This window comes from Dermacentor silvarum, chromosome 10 (assembly GCF_013339745.2).
Source record: "Dermacentor silvarum isolate Dsil-2018 chromosome 10, BIME_Dsil_1.4, whole genome shotgun sequence".
In the NCBI taxonomy this organism is placed as follows: domain Eukaryota; kingdom Metazoa; phylum Arthropoda; class Arachnida; order Ixodida; family Ixodidae; genus Dermacentor; species Dermacentor silvarum.
Window position 1 is genome coordinate 60,365,063 of NC_051163.1, and position 19,021 is coordinate 60,384,083.

The 19,021-nt window shown below is 45.4% G+C and overlaps 1 protein-coding gene across 2 annotated transcripts in view; it reads right to left on the reverse strand.

Annotated features, from left to right (window-relative positions):
- Positions 1-10,213: 10,213 nt before the first annotated feature.
- Positions 10,214-19,021, reverse strand: part of LOC119431574 (probable serine carboxypeptidase CPVL) — a 73,143-nt gene continuing 64,335 nt past the window's right edge. The window contains exons 3-4 of one of the 2 annotated variants that reach the window (XM_049656864.1): positions 15,772-16,102; positions 10,214-11,218 (exon numbers count right to left, since the gene is read on the reverse strand). In XM_049656864.1, the coding sequence (XP_049512821.1) occupies positions 10,386-11,218; positions 15,772-16,102 (1,164 nt within the window). In that variant the 3' untranslated portion in view covers positions 10,214-10,385. The remainder of the gene's footprint in view (positions 11,219-15,771; positions 16,103-19,021) is intronic. The other variant, XM_049656863.1, reaches the window with a different exon arrangement.

The following is a 19,021-nucleotide window of genomic DNA, read 5'->3' on the forward strand; positions in this document are numbered from 1 at the left end:
ATTCAACGACATCACCGATTACAATAAGGAGGAGCACCAGCGCTACCCGGCCCCTTGTAAGGAGTGGATCGCGCTGATGAGCGCCTCCTCATCAAAATTTTCACCAACACTGTACTGTGCCCGACAGTGCTCAAGCATTTCAACCCATCTTTTGATGGCGCGTGCCAGTTCTGGGGGGCGGTGGCTGACACCTTCCACATAATCTGGGCGTGCCAATCAACCCATCCATCCCCCCCAATACCAACCCCACCAGAGAGGACTGGGAGGCGGCCCCGCTCGGCTGTCAAGACCTCAAGACCCAAAAGGCCTTGGTTCGAAGGACGCGGGTGGCGTTGCTTGACGATTGGGATCCGGAATAGTGGCTCCACCTAGTACGGTGAGGTGAGGAGGCCAATAGGGCATAAACCCAATCACCTCTCTGCAACCATTTAATGGTTAATATTTTTTTTCACCAGCACCGACTGCGACTGTCACCAACCCTGAAGAAGAATGACTCCATTGGAAGAAGATGCTACAGAGTTCATCGTGTCAAGATCAGCTACGGGCTGTCTAGAGGGCCCATGATGTCACTGAAGGGCTGGGCCTAACGGTGCCATCGTGGGTGCAGTCCGCCTCGGTTTGAAAGAGTCGAGCGTCAGGGCTTCTGTAAATAAAAAGTTTTCACACACACACAAACACACGCACACACGCACACATGCACACACGCACACGCGCACACACGCGCACACACACACGCGCACACACACACGCACACACGCGCACACACACGCACGCACACACACACGCACACACACATGCACATACACATCACCAAAAACCTTGCAAGTAAAATGACAGGCAGTGACGCCCCTGGGAGCCCACCACCTCCAATCCGAAACTGCGGGGACCGATCGAACTAAACCATCGGATTACGTCACCGAATCGTTTGCGCCATTTTGACAACAGCATCGACATCGGCACAGCGCCCAGTGCACGTTGGGCCGTTTGTCCTATGTATCTCGGGAGCATCAAAGTTCAACAAGTCGTGTGTCGTCAGTTGGTTGGCGTTATTTTGCTGGTGTTATGGTTTTATCATCGAATTCTGTGACTTGAAACTGTCGTATTGGTGTGCGACGAGCCAAACAAGCCAGGAGATTTTACAGCCCTTCAGCTAGAAACAGCCTAACGGGTGAGTATTCTTTTTAGCCTTTTTTGTTGTCCCGTATACAAGCACCGGCATTGCTCCGCTTCTTCGGGATTATCTTGATGCATAGATACCATCGGAAATAGGCTTAATGCGCCGCACTTTGCCCGAACAACTGAGGCACGCTGTGAGGCGTTTTCAAGCAAATCAGTTGGGACCTCGACAATGCTTGTGCCGTCACAGCATGCTTCGAAGAGCGGCGGCTAGCCGCAAACATGGAACTTCGTTAACACGTGGTCGCCGTCGAGAACGGATGTCTCGTTATAGCTTTGTTCAGCTGCTCGCTGATAACCGTTCGGCAACGGAATTCAATGGGTTTCACCAGCTTACGCGTTTGTGCACTCGATCCGCACTTGCGTCTTCGCCTGCCATCCGGTCGCTCCTGTCGTGAAACAACTTTATTACATCGCAAGTGGTAGGCGTTACGAAGCTCATTTAATTGAATAATTTCTCACTCGAATGGACAACAGCGCTACGTAAAATGCAATTCAATAAAGCTTGTTGCTGGGCTTGTTGGTTTATAATGCTTAGGAAGAAGCTATCGCGCAAAACAAACAAGGAAGAGAGGACAGAGATACGGACGATAGCGCAAGTTGGTGTTTCTGTCCCCTCGTCTTTGTCGGTTTTGCTCATTTTCTTCCTAAAAATACGTGCAATTGTGTCGGGATTCATGAAACTATACAATGTATTCGGCGCCACTGCACTTCATCTGACGATCGTCTGACTTCATCTGACGAGCCGTGGTCGTTTCATTTTCGTCATTCCAGCTTCGTCATTTTACTTTCGTCATGCGGTCGTCGTCACGCCCTCGTCTTCATACAACTTTCGTGACGCAATCACCGTCACTGAATTGTCATCACGCACTCGTCGTCGTCCGATTGTCCTCATCTCGTTGTCATGCCATCGTTGTCATCGTAGGTGTAGCGATGTCGACAATATTAGCGAGTTATCTGCGATTGAAGTAACACGCTTTATTTATGGTTGTTTGACGTTTTCAGTTGTCATTATCGCCCGGTATATTATTTAGAGATACGAGATGCTGCCTTGTCCGTTTCGCTTTAATTTACTTTGAAGCGTCTGATTCACGTTTTCAGCCCTTTCGAGACTGCTGAGGCTACTGTGTTTGAACAATACTGTTATTCTTAGAAGCTGCACACTCTATATGTGCGAGTTGTCGATGCTATAATAGTTTCTGACGGATATTTTGAGCGGATGAAATATACTGTACAATGTCATTTTTAAGTACGGACCTCACTGGGCGGTACAAAAGACGTGTTCGGGGCCTCGAAAATACAGTGGTATAAAATTTACTAGTACATTGTTTTGCGCCGGTGCGCCTATTGCGAATCGTATGCGCAATAGACACAATCGTAGACAATAGGTCGTTTGTTACTGTACTCCATATGGCAGGTATCAGCCGCGCACAGTCGGCCTAAACTGTGCATTCTCGCCTTGTATTAGGACATGGGCTTTCTGGCATGACACAGAATGTTTCAACCGACTTGCCATATACTGCTGCGCATCAAAAAAAAAAAAAAGGCAATCGTCTTGTATGTAAGGTTTTACGGTATATTGAGAGGGAAATAAAATACCCGGCGTGGTCGCTGCGGTAGGCACGTGCAAATGCGTTGATGCAACGCTGTCCTGTTGCGGAAATTCAACATCCCAACGCCTGACGTCATGTGCTTGTCTATATAGACAAGCACATGACGTCAGGCATTGGGGTGTTGAATTTACGCAACAGGACAGCGTTGCATCAACGCATAAGCTGCAGCACGTACCTTAAGAACAACGACCTTTGAACCACACACAACTCTTCCTTTTTCAATGGCATAAACGTGGAGGCAGCCATACATGGCTTATATTTGGAACATTCACACACAAAAAAGTAAGACGGAATACAGCTGGGCCGTTCTTATAGTTCTTATAGTTTTTATCCTCGGGCTTTCTAATTAGTCAATAAATCAGACCACGAGCAAATTCCTCTACAAATTGCCTAATTAGTCCAGCAATGTTGTTTAACCCAGTCAGCTCCTGAGAAATTCCCAGGGCGAGACCTCAAGACCGGCTGGTCTTCGTCTTGCTCCGGTCACTGACTGATGCTCTTTGCATGGTTTTACTAATATGCAGACGCCATTAGTTCGAAGCGCCTTACAAGTACTGGACGCCCGGCCGCATTTCGATGGGGGCGAAATGCGAAAACAACCGTGTACGTAGATTTAGGTGCACATTAAAGAACCCCAGGTGGTCCAAATTTCCGGAGTCCCCCTCTACGGCGTGCCTCATAATCAGAACTGGTTTTGGCAAGTAAAACCCCATAATTTAATTTTTAATTTTTTTTGCTTCCAATGCTTGCATGCCTTCAGTGGGCATCATGGCTTTTCGTATACCAAGTTCGTTGAACCGTGACCGTGCGCTTTAGCTGGCGCAGAAAGCGACGAGAAGATTCCCGTGAAACCTCAAGTCGACTAGTTTTTGCGACAATTTATACACTAGCTTTGCATCCTGACGTTTGCGAGCAACTAGTGCACTTTCTCGTTCCCTCTCCTTACTTTTGACGTTTGATCTCTCTCCCCCAGTGCAGGGTACCAAACCGGACGTGCTTCTGGTTGATTTGCTTGCCTTTCCTGTCTTATATCTATATGTCTCTCTATCGATCAGCGATTTGGGGTACATAATTTTATCACAAAATTGAAGACAGTAATGGTACTAAGCATGGTTCCTAACTTAAAATTGGCATGTCGATTGCATGGTTCGACTTATTCACCAGTTAGATTCCACGTCCCTGCATCTAAGTGCGTTTGCTCAAAACGCGCAGCCTTGCTCATTTCTGTGACGTACTCAAGTGACAGACAAAACATGCCAACTCGCGACGTGCTTTGTCTTGGCTGACTCGGAGCACGATTTGTTTCCAGCCATGCAGCTAGGCTTGGAAGAAAGAGAAGGTAAAGTATGATACAACGCGATGCCTACGTCACCAAGCTACGTCACAGGAAGGGCGAACCTCGCAGATGCGTTCCCCTCTTTGACCCGCAAAATCTATCCGTGAATATATACGGGGTGATCATTTTAAAGTTTTCCGCAGTTAAAAAAAATACACCCTGTTGCAGTTAACACAATTCTAGTCCTTGCACTGTGTTATTCAGAGAAGGGAACATTACTGCAGGATAAATGGGAACAAATATTCAACTAATTCAAAAAAGTTCATCGATTAAGTTCATAAATAATTACTTTACGGCACATATCGCAATATACGAATTGTAGCCGGTGAACTTGCAAGGCGTATTCGCTTGGAATTATTATTATTATTATTAATATTATTATTATTATTATTATTATTATTATTATTATTATTATTATTATTATTATTATTTGGTATGTACATATATACACACAAGGACACGAAGGAACTAGGGAGGGAGCAAGCTGACAACTGCCACTGAGAAGGGCACACCGCCTGCCTAATCTTTCAGGAGGACGGAATAGAGGAAAAAAAGATAGGAGGAAAGAAAAGAGGAAATAAAGAAACGACGGAGACACAGACAGAACAAAACAAAAACACTAATGTTTTCTATAAACGGGAGGCCAAGTTAGGAGAAATGTTAGGAGAACTCGAAGGGCCTGGTCACGTTCACGTCGAGCAGCGGAAAACTTTCCGGCCGACCCTTGAAAAGAGGCAATCTTCAAGTGTCGCACATTGCAGTCCAATAAGCCTACATTCCTTAATTAGCCATGCGCGCTGCGCAACGAATGCGGGACACTCTAAACAGAGATGTTCAAGTGTCTCGCAGAAGCCACGTGCGCACCAGTGAAGATTCAGGGGGGGTCTGCGTTTGAACAGACTGTAACGCGGATGATGTGGTTTGGGTAAGGGCCTTCGGTATGACCTTGAACTGACATTGCAATGGCACACAACGTAACACAGGTTTCAGTGTTCTTTATGCATACGTATAAGCAAATCTGCGCTGTAGATAGATTCCAACAACGTGCATTGGATCTGCCGCATTAAAAAAAAAATGCGGACCATGTTCGGACCATCTGCCGGACGGACTGCGGACCATCTGCCGCATAGAAGTTTGTGACATAAGCATTCACCCAGAAGCTGGCAATTAAGAAGCGAATGAGTAAATCCTGGCTGGTCAGTCAATTTGGACAAGGAATGCGTGATCCCTGTTTGGCTAGATAACCGTGGATCACAACTTGAAAGTTCTTACAGCTATGTTACCTTTTTGATAAAACAATAAAATGTCCGACCCTTAAAAAAAAAGAGGAGGGGTGCGGAAGACCGTGTGGAACAGATCTGCAGAGCTCACGATGCCGCCCATTGACAAGAATGCCTCCTTACGTTTGATAAAATACAGAAGCACCATAATGGATGTATTTACAGTAATAACTTGCGCCAGGCACCACAAGGCAGACTTTTATTATTCTTGTCAAAAGCTCACATTGGCACTGGTGTAAGATTTCGCCTGTATTTGTTTCATTTCTTCGATAGTACAGGTTGAAAAAGGTCGCGTGCATGCAGCGTACTGTCAACTCGACTTGTTCACGTGGTTTGTCTAAAAAAGTATAGTGAAGATAAATAACATGAATAAAAACCACGCATGCATAACATGCATAAGAAACCACGATCTCCAGGTAGCTAAATAAAAAGATTCACCCATTAACTTTTTTTAAGTATGCAGTTTATGACGCATATTGTAAGTGGGAAGTAGACGCGCAGCAGTAGTGAAATCGTTTTTGCCTAACGACAATCCTAGGACTATCACCAGTCGCAAGTTATTGTAAGTGGGGCTAGTCCACGAAAACGTGCAGTATCCGCCCTTAGAACATGTTACGGAATACATTGAGGTTCTGGATTCCCCGCGATATTCATTTGAACTGAGGTTTTAACCGCGCGAATAAAACAAGGACACGAAGAAACACCTACCACAGGCAAGCGCTGCCTGTGGTATGTGCTTCTTTGTGTCCTTGTTTTATTCGCGCTGTTAAACCTTATAAATATAAACAAACTAGCCTTCATCAAGGTGTTACTAATGCAAATTTCGTTTGATTTAAGCATGTGGTTTAGAAAGACGCGCTGTCGGCCACGCCGGCCATGCTATAAGCACCCCGCAAGTTTGAGAACTATGTATACCACTCTGTAGTGTCCAAGAGTACGGTGTACTGCAACGACCCAACCATTACGTACTTGTCGTTTAAAAACCTTCGTGGCCGTGCTCACCGCTTCCGCCTTTCAGGAAAAGGACTTGCTTTTCAATTAACCCGCTGACAAAAGAGAAAGGAAATAGCGTTAATTTAGGCAAGTGTAAATAGTGAGGTGTTTTGAAATTTTTAACAGCGTTCTGAATATTGAGGCACTTAGTTTCTTTGCCTGAGTATGCATACTGCCTTGCTATAGTTGGCGCAAACGACACCAGGATGCATGAAATGTTGCCGGTTTGGCAACAAGGTAGTGAAAACTTCGTTTATAGTTCCCCTCTTACCCTTCCCTTACGTAGAGTAGCAGGCCAGATGTTCCATTTTCCGGCCGACCTCTCTACATTTTCAAATCATTAAACTACTTCTTCTTCTTCGTTTATAGTTACAGTTATGATGTAGTACGAGCCTGACACATTGGCAGATTTACGCATAGATCTTGTTGGTACAATTTAAGAAGAGCTATGCTTTACTTGCTGCAACAGTCGCACTCGTGCGTGTTTGCCTAGTTTTTTGACGCAGTCTGCACAATCTCGGCTTATCGATTTGGGCGGATTCTGTACACAGTAAAATTGAAAAAAAATCAGCCATTGAAACTACAACAAAATATTCACCGCGCTTTCCGTTGCAACCGTGGCAGGCCGAAGTTCTTTCGTAGCTTTGATGCGCCAAAGATAATTATGCATTTTAATTTTTTGTAATCCCTGCAAAGAGGTGAAGCGATGAGACGATTGCAAGCAGTTACAAAAATTACATTGCTGTAAAGGCAGACAAGCATTGTAGAAGCGTGCATATTTGCTACTCATTCTGCAGCAGCAGTGAAACAGGCCAAGGACGCTTCAAGTTGCACCATCTTATGTTTGCTGCTCCACCAGTTAAGCTATTAAGGAAAGAGCGTAAATGCCTGAACGTTCCAATTTTGCTTTTCAATAATTTACACGTCAATTGCGATTCTTCGGTAAGTATTTCAATCACCTAAATATTCGGCTAGTATTTCGAATAGACTCTAGATTCGTTGACAGAATCGCATAGCTGTATATTCGTTTCGCACATTCGAAAACTTAAGGTTTCACAATGACCGGCGTGACATTAAGGCTGGGTGGCAGATATACAGGCCAATCTTCATGCAGCAATTGAAATCGTAGCCTTTTTCCTTTCTCTCAGAAGGGAAGAATAGTTATTCCTCAGCCATTTTCTCCTATTACGTGCCAAAATTGACTATGTCGTCAATAAGCGACTGGAAACGTTTCCATACCGTCAATAAGTGACCGCCGAGGGCGCTTTCGTTCGCGGACGTAGTAGCAGCGCAGCTGGAGATATTCCTGATTGACTGGGAGTGGCCTGGAGCGAGCGAGTGGCCGACGAGACTCTTGAATGGCCGTCGGCACTTTTTCGAGAGATGATAAATGGCTCGTCAGCACAAGGAAGCCCTCTGACGACGAATAGCTTGATTTATTGCGAATAGTTCGCTTTATTGCGCGCGCCACAAGAGAACGCGTGTACTCGGTATCCGCAGCGAGGAAAAAAAAAGCAGCAAAAGTAAGAACAAGGAGTCGAATAGGGTTGTCACTAACCTTCGCTCGTCGCCTTTAAGCTCCCACCTTCACCATGTCACACAACTCGGCGAATCGCACGCTCTAACGCGAGTGTTCTGAATCACGCTTCTGTCGCCAAAGCGCGTCGTAAATCAAAGTTCATTTGGAAGGCCTTAAACATGTAGAAGTGACGCAGGGAGTTGGAAGGTAGTGGGGAAGCCTACTGTACATTCAAGGCCTGATCTTCGGCGGCCCCCAATTGTCTAGCGATGGTGTTGTGGTGAGTGCAAAAGACGCAAAAAAATCAGCAATTGTATAGAAAGATTGGGCCAAGCAAAGAAAATACGAAAGCCGTAGACGTTCCTCTGCCCATTTTTTTGTTCAAAGGATAAAGTATGGAACGTTGTTCAGGATGCCATGTACTTATATAAAATGCCACCGACGGTGACACGGCAATAAACGAGGCAGAATACCTGCTTAGGGACTAGAGTTGACGCCAGGTTCGAGTTTCATAATTGATAAATGTACAAAACTAGCATAAAAAAGGCGACAGTAGAGTCAAGGAAGGCGACACCTTTCACCTTTCATGCCTCTGTATTTGTCTTATTACACTGTTTTCGTACCTTCAAAAACATGGTTTACCAACAGGTCACGGTAATGCACTATACTAAAGTACCACAAGCATCTACTTGTGACGTAAAAGAAATTGGTGTTGTATCGACGTGGCTGAAACTTCGACAGTTTCACTGCAGCACCGAGCCACCTCCCAAATCATACGAGGGCGCCAGTGGTGGTGATTAGGGAGCATTAGTATGACGTCACGTACGCCATTTTGTAGCCCTATTCACAGCTTTCACTGGGCTGCGGCGATTAGCGGATCCAGATCAACCGCAGCTTTTCGCCATGTGGGCTATACTACAATATGGCGACCTCAATGACGTCAGCGCATACCTCTATACTCGCGAAACAAGTTTCTGCGAAAATCAATGGAAAGATACGGGGAATCTCTCCGCAAATGTGTTAGTACGCCATGTATTTCAGCAATGTTTGACAGCGCTCTTTATATTTTTTTGGAAGACATGCTGAATCAGCGTAGCTCCCACTTGCGATGGTTCCGCATTTTCCCCAACACGGAAGGGAAACGCAATAAAATAATTCGAATTTTACACTCAGTGGTATATTTTGTCTGATTTCGCTGTTGCATATGAAGTATTGTAGTGGCACTATATATTCAGGAGCGCTCTTACAGGCGTGCCCTTTGCCTGCGTTGCTTTCGCATCATTGCGGCAGTAAGTTGCCCGCAAGTATACAGTATACGTGCGGGAAATTGTATAGCTTTGTCTCTTTATCTGATGCATCTGACGCACATGGAAGGCCGTTTCCTTTCCCTCGACATACTACGCGAAAAAGTGGCGAAGACGTGGAACATGACTCGGACATATCTTCTGTACTTTGCGTCGCTGCCCCTATGTTCCGCCGCGCTGTGCCCGTGCTGTGGGCACATAAGTAGAGAGTTCTAGGCTTTTTTTTTCAATGTAATTATCTACCACGTGGTATGCCTTTCTGCCCTTATATTACGTGTACAGAATTTCGTACAGAAATGACTAGAGGGAACTCGGGTGCTGCGATCGTTTTGTTACCACGCAAGCGACAGTTAGTACATGGATTTGTTTAACCTTCATGGTCGGGCCTTCAGGCGTTCTTGTAAAGTATTTCCTTACGCTACATCTTTTTAAATTTCCAAGCACTCCCCATTAACGAAATGCTGTTCAGTGTATTCGACTTTTTTCACAAGATATGGCGCACTTTATTCCGCTTATTATTTCCTCTCGAAAATAAGTTTTATTGGTGAATATATTTCTCCAAATGTACCTTCACCGATGGTATGGTAACCCATGACTCTATGGTGGCATACCATACAGTGCAGCGATCTGTGTGTTTAGAAAATGCGACCGATCTTTTTTTTTCTTAGAGAAAGGAGGTATAAAAGCTGGCTAAGCATTGATTATGGCATACGGCATAATTTATTTCTTATTCAGTAATAGTCCTTAATGTATCTGCATCAACCAGTATATCAAGTAATTCTGGGAACTAGGAACGTTCCGTGCTTCTTTCTGCATAGGCAAGCTCACATTCCTTGAAGCGTACGCACGACTTCCGGGCTCTTCTGATCGAATACGTTAATTAGTTCCAGGCAAAAAAAAAAGACAAAAACAACAAAAAAACGGGAAAGGAGCAGGAAGAACAGGAAAAAAGAGAGCACTATGATGGTAGAAACAACAGATTTTTATTAAAAGGGCTTCGTTGCATGTTGGGCTTATTCTAAATGTTTGATATGGTAAATACCGCAAGCCGACAGCAAATTTTCACTCAGACAGATGCTCGTGATGAATGGAGAGCACCTAATAACTACGTAAATCACCACAGACTAATTAAACGCTAGAAGTACGTTACTGGGAATCACAATTTTAGGGAACGAGCGGGCATGCTGATATTGGCTTATGAAACCTTGAACTTGAACTAACGAAATTATTTATGAGATAATTGACCTCATCAGATTTGTCCACCGCAGCGTAGTGACCCGCCCCGAGTACCACTGCCTCAGTTAAATCGCGCACTCGAACTATGTAGCCACTTATGCCAACGGAACCACTGCGCGCCGTCCACTCATTTCGAGGTGCACTTCGGTATTCCGAAGCACCAGTCCAGTTAAGGCTGCGCAAGTGTGCTCGCTGATTGGTTGAGGGAAACAGAGTATCCACTTGACCCATATAGAACATCATCTTACTCGTATTCAGGAGCAGCTCCACCTCAGCGCTGATGTCTCTGAGGTAATCAAGTTCTATGCTTGTCAGAAGGTCTTGATTGATCTTTTGAAACTCGACGTCGAGCCCGACGTGAATCGCTTCCCTGAATTCCTTAGTGTCGACGTATTCATATAATTTAAACATGCTTGCCGGCGCCTCAGAGTACAAAGCACTCGCTTGCTGGTTGTACAGCGTGAGATTTTGAAACAAAGTGGGGCTGGTGGGATTCGCGAAGATGGTCTGGAGCAAAATTTGCAAGGCTTCCGTCTCCTTGCCCTCGGCCACGAGGCTCCTCATAGTTGAGAACTGTTTCGCTAAAGCATCGCGGCCTTTCGGTGTGACCATTGAAGCTTGGTAGAGAAATTCGCCCGAGTCGGCCACGTCGAAGATTGATCCCATGAATCCGTCTCCGGCAATTGCGCCTTGAAGCTTCAGGGGCACACGCTCGACTTGCTCCGTGCGCAGCTGGTAAGCGATTGCAATGGCGTATCTCGCTGTAAAAGAATAATTAAGAGATCAGTTTCTAACCTATATATTACAAAACTGTACCCCTTCTTTGTGCATTGTATATAAACCATTTGAATCATTAGATTTGTAAATTCTATTCATCGACTTCGCCATCCATCCGCCCTCGCGCTGCTGCTGTGGCTGTTGCTGCTGTTGTGGTCATGGTTTTCTTGGATGGGGAAGATTGTTCAGTTGACGATTCCTTTTTCAAGAATCCTTAAGAACGTCCTTGCAGTACGTTTTAATCAGTCGGATGACAAGACTTTGCTTAAGTGCATCGGCTTAATATACAACTGCATTGTGGTTTCCTGCAGAAGCGGTTAGCTAAAAACATGTTTTGTTTTATCACTACAGAGTGATTCGTGTGCGATTTTCTGTACGATTCCCGTACCTCCATCATAACTAACGTTGACGAATGAGGTGTGCACGTCGATGTACGAAGACACGACCATGCGTTCGGCTTAAACTGCTCTAGCGCTTGGCAAGTTGCCCGCTTCATCATATGCGCAGTCACTTGATAAAAGTGACTTTAGTTATGCAAACACTTTCAAGGCATTAACATGTAAAATACAACATACAAGCGAAAGCAGGTGGGCATGCAAGGACAGTTGATTGTATCGCCGAGTTGAAGATTATGCTGTAACTGTATCAGCGCAATCTGTGCGTCTGACCAGGAGGCAGCCAGATAAGACAAAGGGCAACAGGAGAAATGCTACAAGGATAATTTTACACGGGGGGCAGCTAAAGCATGCAATGCATGTTTCAGAACTTATATACCAAAGAAAAGTTCTAAAGTGTTTAGATTCGGTGATATTCACGCAACATCTTGAACATCGGGAAATGCTGAGCTGCCAATAATGCTTGATTTGCCACCTTTTGCTCCAGCCTAGGCCTCCAACACATTTTAGTACGTCGCACACAAGAAAAAAATCTTTGAAAGGAAACATTTTACGGAAAAAGAATGTTTAAGAACAAGCGCACTTTACGTACTCGACAGATTTTCTATGTAGTGGTGTCTCCTCTCGCTGTTTGTTTGCGTTGTTCTAGAATTCTAATGCATATTGCAGCAGGATAACTGCTACCACTAAGCAGGAACAGGTGGTAGGATGTGCTGTTTTTCAACCGCCTGTGAAACATATCAAACCGATTAGCTGTTCTTGTTTTTTTTGTTAAGGCGAAAGCCTTATATGTTTAACAAGGCCCTTTCAAAACTGCGTCGTCGACACGAAGTGGTCCTCTTAGGATAAGAGGCGATAATGCGCACAAAACTGCGATTAATGATTGAAGAATGATTAAGCAAGTGAACTGAAGTGATAAGGTGTATACGGAGAGGTGAATGAGGGGAACTAAGAGTGAATTGATGGTGAATTAAGAGTGATTGAAGGTGAGTCAAGTGGTGCTTTGTGCTTCAATGCATAAAACAGCGTTTTCCTCAAAAAGTTAACTGGAACACCCATGCATTTCGTTGGACACTTTGAAAATTAATATCTCGAAACTGGATCAGTCCTGAGAATTCGTTCCAAGTGGATACGCCTTGCGAACTAAGCGGCTATAATTCGTAGATGGAAATATGTGCTATCAAAAAGTATGTGCCGTATTTCCCGATGTTCAAGATGTTGCTTGAATATCACCGAATCTAAACGCTTCAGAACTTTTCTTTGGCATATATGTTCCGAAACATGCAATCCATGCTTTAGCTGCCCCTTATATAAAATTATCCTTGTAGCATTTCTCCTGTCGCACTGTGTCTTATCTGGCTGCCTCCTGGACAGACACACAGATTGCGCCGATACAGGTTACAGCATAATCTTCAACTCGGCGATACAATCAACTGTCCTTGCATGCCCACCTGCATTAAAAAGTTAATTAGCGTAATTATGTTAATTATTCAATTAGGTGTTTTGATTTCCCCTGGAACTAATGGCCGCCTCATCGAGTAGCGTAGATCAAGGATTATAATTGTTCAATCTGCCACAGGCAATTTTTTAAAATTTGGTGCAGCTAAAATGAAACATCAGATATACAATGACGATGCGTACTAAGGTGCTCACTTTCATCCTATGCATCATGGAACATAAGTCAATGTTTACGTTTATCCAGCACAAATGTCACAGCATTTATCTCATGCAAGTTTCATGTTTATATACACATCACTACTCGCAGGCTAAGTCGAAATAAGAACGCCTAATCAGTGGAATGCAAAGTGTGAGACGTCACTGTGCATTCACTTGTCACGAGGATGAAGGCGATGTGTGGTGATTGTCGAGGAAAGAATGGTAATGACAGGTGTATGCACATAAAAGTACGACACGTACATCAAGTAACAGTTAGGGATTCTGTACCTCTTATGTTAGAGTGACACATACCCGTTATGGACCTCTTATGGACTTCTGCAATTGAAGAGACCAGTTTCTGTCGTTCTTGCGCGTACGCGGGACAAACGCAAAATATATGGTCAAGTGTTTCTGGTACCTGGCAGTATTCACAATTGGGGCTAATGCCACTGCAACCAATCATATGTCTGTAACGATTCGTGAATGCGACACCAAGGCGTATCCGGTGCACGATGCTTGATTGGCTTCTTTTGAGCTTGTGAGGAATGCGGTATGTCATTTCTGGGCCCCATTTATGCACTCGCTTGTGTTGATGATCTGGTTGGGTCCAGTGCTGCAACGTACAATTGCGTATTACGCAACGAAGTAGGGCATTTGTGTCTGTCCGTGAGAATGGAATGCGTACTTCAGTCGCATTATTTGAAGCAGCTTTCGCTTCAGCGTCTGCCTGCTCGTTCCCTATCACACCACAGTGCGAAGGTATCCATTGAAAGGTGATAATATGGCGATTTCTATTTGCAAGGTCGAGAAGCTCTGCGATTTCTATAGCAATTGAATAATACGGGCCCCGCTTGAGAACAAAGTCAATGGTTTGAAGAGCTGGTTTGGAATCACAGAATATCGTCCATGCGCGAGGAGGCTCCTTGGAGAGAAAGCGAAGTGCCTCCCGGATAGCAGCAAGTTCTGCGGCAGTTGATGTTGTCCTATGGTCTAGTTTAAACTGCCGTGCGACGATCATATGAGGAATGACGAAGGCTGCAGTGGAGGCATATGGTGTGACAGAGGCATCCGTAAACACGTGTATGGTATTACCGTACTTTGCATAAAGGTGACACAGAGTAAGCTGCTTAAGGCCAATGGATGCAATGGACGTCTTTTTTGTAATGCCGGGAATCTGCAGAGCAACAAACGGTTTAGGCAGAACCCATGGGGGTGTTATCGGAATACAGTCGGGAGAAAATCTTGACGGTACAATATTCTGATGACGCAATAGAATCCTTGAAAAGCTGCAACCTGGCTGTATGGCAGGGAGCAATGACAAAGGATGGTGTTTGTGTCGTGTCAACACGCGGAGGTGCAGTCGAAGAGGCTCGCAGATCAAGTATACAGCAATCGGGCAAGCACGAGCTTCCGCTATAGTTCCATTGGTTGACGTGCATCGTGGGAGGCCCAAACATGTGCGCAATGCTTGAGCTTGAACGCACGGCTTTAGAGATGCCACAACGTTGTAAAATTGTACATACACACCTCCTCCTCTTATCATTATCATCCATCAGCCCTTTTCCTCCCCGTCCCTTCTCCCCAGTGTAGAGTAGCAGGCCAGAGCAAGTTACAGCTCAGGCCGACCTCTCTGCCTTTCTGTAAATAAATTTCTCTCTCTCTCTCTACCCGTTATGGAGGATCGGACAAAAATGGCCGCACAGCCAGCGGCACCTAACGAATGACTGATTACAGAAAGCCAAGTAAATAAAATATGTCGCAGAACTTATATAGCGTTATTTCATTAACAGATCGGTGGGCTTTAGATACACCTATGACCCGACATTATACGCATATGTACAGGTTTGTTTGCAGGAAGCAATTTTTTTATACGCTTACTCGTACTTACGCGTAATGCACGCGTAAGGTACGCTTACTGGAACTTCTTTGTCAGTCAGCTATACGAGGGTCATACAGGCCAGTTCGCAGCTGATTGGATTCGGCGCGCATATAATATCCATATATACACTCTTAAAAAAGTTGGCACTCTTTGAGAATTACCTTGTTCCACAAGTATAATCGTCAGCTGCCTCGCTTGCGTTTCGTTTCTTGAAAACTTTGCGCTCGCTATTTTCCCGTTGAGAATGCGCTGTCACGCTGATGACGCGCATGCCGTTCGTGAGCGGGAAGTGCCGGGCGCGCAGCGTTAAAGAAAGGAAAGGGGCGCAAGACAGATGACAATTGTTGTAGTGGGACAAAATAAGTCCCAGAGGGTGCATGCGTTTTTGAGAGTGTATATCCGCAAACATATCCACCGAGATACGGGCCGACACAGCAGCAGAAGCCACCACACCAAACCCGGGAGAGTGGGCAAAGACAGCTTCGCTGCAAAGAAAAAGCTCAACTGTCCTCCAAAGATGAAGAAACACGAGTCTCGGCCACTGCACTGTCAAAATATTGACGACCGTGCAAAACGAGCGCGGTACTTAATTGACGCCAATGCCCACCTCCGTACGACTCTCCGGCGGCGTAGAAATCTCGCTCCTTGTATTCAGGGAAAAGAACCAGAAATTGGGCCAGGAATTCGATGGCCTCCGCGGCAATGCCCTCGAGGTTGTCCGGGTAACCAGAGGTGTCTTTCGTGAAGCTGTAGCCAGATCCAACGGGAACGTCCAGGTAGATGACGCTCACGTCGCTTTGCATAGTATGGAGCCGCTTGTAAAGCTTTCCATCGGCGTCGAGACCCAGGGGTCCGAACTCGAGAAACTGGCCGAACAGGGAGGACATTCCAGGACCGCCTTGTGTCCATAGCACCAGCGGTGCGGTCGACGGGTTTTCCTGCGAGATTTTTCATGTATAAGATAGCGAAATGGAACGTATTCTCGTGCGCGGAATTAATAACGTTGAAATATATTTCCTATTTACGCTTATGACTATCAAGCACAGAGAGAAAGCAGTGCGAATGGCACAGCGATAGCGAAGGATATGCATAGAGGGTAATTTAGGTAAGAAAAGGCGTACAGTTGCTTCAGAGGTAGTCTCCGATCACCTGCTACTCAGCGACAGTGGAAAAGTAAAGGGAGATAAAGATAGTTATGAGGGGCGGCTATGAAGACAGGGCGTGAATAAATAGTCACTAGTCAGACGAACTTATCCCAGCCGCTATTCAAGCAAGACCTGCACAGCGCGAGAAGGCATGCAATGCTCAAATTGCAGGACGGGGCATCGAGTTACAGCATGTAGCAAGTCTTCTTGGCCCCTTGTGCTCTTTAGTATGCGTTGACTCTAGTTTAACACGTCAGCGAGATGTTTAAACCTTCCTATTCCCATCCATTCAAGTGCTCCGGTAAAGTGCGCTTGTGTGCGTTGTGCGCGTGTGCAGCATATGTGTACGAATGAGTCATTTCATATGACAGCCTCGGTCTCTTGAATATCACGGTAAGCTTGCGGTGAGGTAACGCTTTAGCATGTATTAACGAATATTTCTATCTGACCTTCATGCTTAGGCATACGGAACTATTTGTCAGGGACTATACCAGCCGCAAGGCCTAATTGCATACCAAGTGCAACCTCTGTCGCACTTCGTACGCCGACGAATATCCTACGTAAAAGGTCCCACTTTGTACGTAAAACATGTGGCAGCTCGGCCAGCATAGACAATGCCACCGAGAAAATAATAATTTTTGTCAAACAGTTTACAAGCTACTTCGCTAGTGACAAGTGTTTTGACTGGAAGCTACGTAGTACGTCTGGTGATCCACAAAAATATTGGCCTTCTCCCAACCTCCCGAAGTGTCACCTTCACCGACTTGACCCATCCTTAAAGCTACAAGTGACATCAAAAGTTGCTCGCTCTGAGGGGACAGTATTGTGCCACCTCTGGCTCGTGGTGGCACTTACGAAGCCCTACTTGTTCCGCATTGGAATGGTGAATACACCCATGTGCGACTCTTGTGGAAACAGAGAAACGGTTGAACACGTCTTATGTCTCTGTAACCAGTAATATGTCCAGCGTGAAGCTCTCCGGACAGCATTGAACCGGCTAGGTTCCAGACCATTTTCGGAAATGATGACCTTTGGACCATGGCCGTACGCGTCGATGGGAGCAAAAGCCACAAAATCGTTGTTGCATTACCTGAAGTCGACAGGCCTTGGCGACCGTTTGTAGACTTGATGCGAACCTTCAAATGCGCGTGAAACTGGGCTCTCCCTAGCTCCTCTCTCCCCCTCTATTTTTATCCTTATACCTCCTTCCCCAGTGCAAGGTAGCAAACCCGACGTGCATCCGGTTAACGTGCCTGCCTTTCCTCTCTTCTGTCTCTCTCCCTCTCTCTGGTGATCCTGAGCTCGTCAGGTTTGGAAGCACTTTGCCTTTCAGTTTATGATGCTGTGATATAATAAAACTTCTCGAGGATGGATTACAGACAGGAAAAGAAATAAAAAATAAGTTGTTTGTAAAAATAACTTCGGCAGCCGCAATTGAAGGCGACCTCATATTTACGAGCAGTAAACTTGAGGTCGGACAAGGCAAGTTCATATAAGGCCAGAGAACAGAAAGGGCCATATTTATGAACACTGAATGGGAGCCACATTCCAAAGTCAAGGAATAGAGGAGAAGGGCATACCTCGACCATGAAATGTAAAAGCGTAGAAGCTTTGTGTAGTACATTATTAACTAATTTTTAGTAGTGTAGAGCATTGCAACGTTTAATAATCTTGGGTGCGCCACTCATGAGTGCTTCTCGAGAGTGAATGGCCGCGTGGAAAAGTGAAAAAGAAAGCCAGGAAAAAATATTTTTGAGTGATCCTATTGGCAGGCGCCACTGAAGGAGACAGGACGTCATATTTACCAACAGCAAGGAGGTAATATATCCTAAGGCACAAATAAAAGTCCAGAGATAGATGGCAGCGACATGCGTTGACAATGAAATGGACTATAGAAAAGACTCCTTTGTAGCACATATTCAACAACTGCAGCTGATTTCAGGGATAAAGTGGAGCATTGCAGCCCTTAATAATGCTGGGTGTTATAACAGTACAATTTGTAGAAAAGTAGAGAGGTCGAAAGACAGATGGAGAATGAAGACGACAAAAATGTTGCACGATACGATGCTAGTCGTCTACATCAGAGTATTTGAAGTCATGAGGCTGTAGTCCTCTATCGCGGGAAATATGTGGAGCGGTCCTTTTTTGTTACTGTAGTACATCGCATTGGGGGCCCGGGGCCCAAAATAAAGTCTCCTGGGAATGATGTGGCTTTGATTTGCGCCAAAGAGGCTAGAGCCCGTCGTTCCTGCCTGCGCGTTGAGCAGGCGCAAAATGCATTTGTTGTCGTCTCGGTTACGTGGCACTAGTCGCAATTAGGACTCTTCCCACGGCCATGAGGTGAATGCAACATCAAGTCGTAGTATCCTGCACACGAAGCCCATGTCGCGGCATGCGAGTCTTTGTCGCATGCGAGTCTTTGTCGCATGCGAGTCTTTGTCGCATGCGAAACTTCATTTTGGTGTCAAAATTCTGGAGGCGCCTGTGCTGAGTCAGATTGAGCAATGTTATCGAATGTAAATCTTTCATATCACAAAAGCCAACATAGTTTGTTGCGCTTGTGGAATAAACAGCGCGCACTATGCAGTTATCACGCAACGCATTACCTTCCAGACAGCATGTGCCGAGGCAGCCGCTAAAATTTAATTTCATGACCCTTTTGCACTCGCGATGCCCATGTGCTGGGTATCTGCAAATGAAACCTTGGAACAG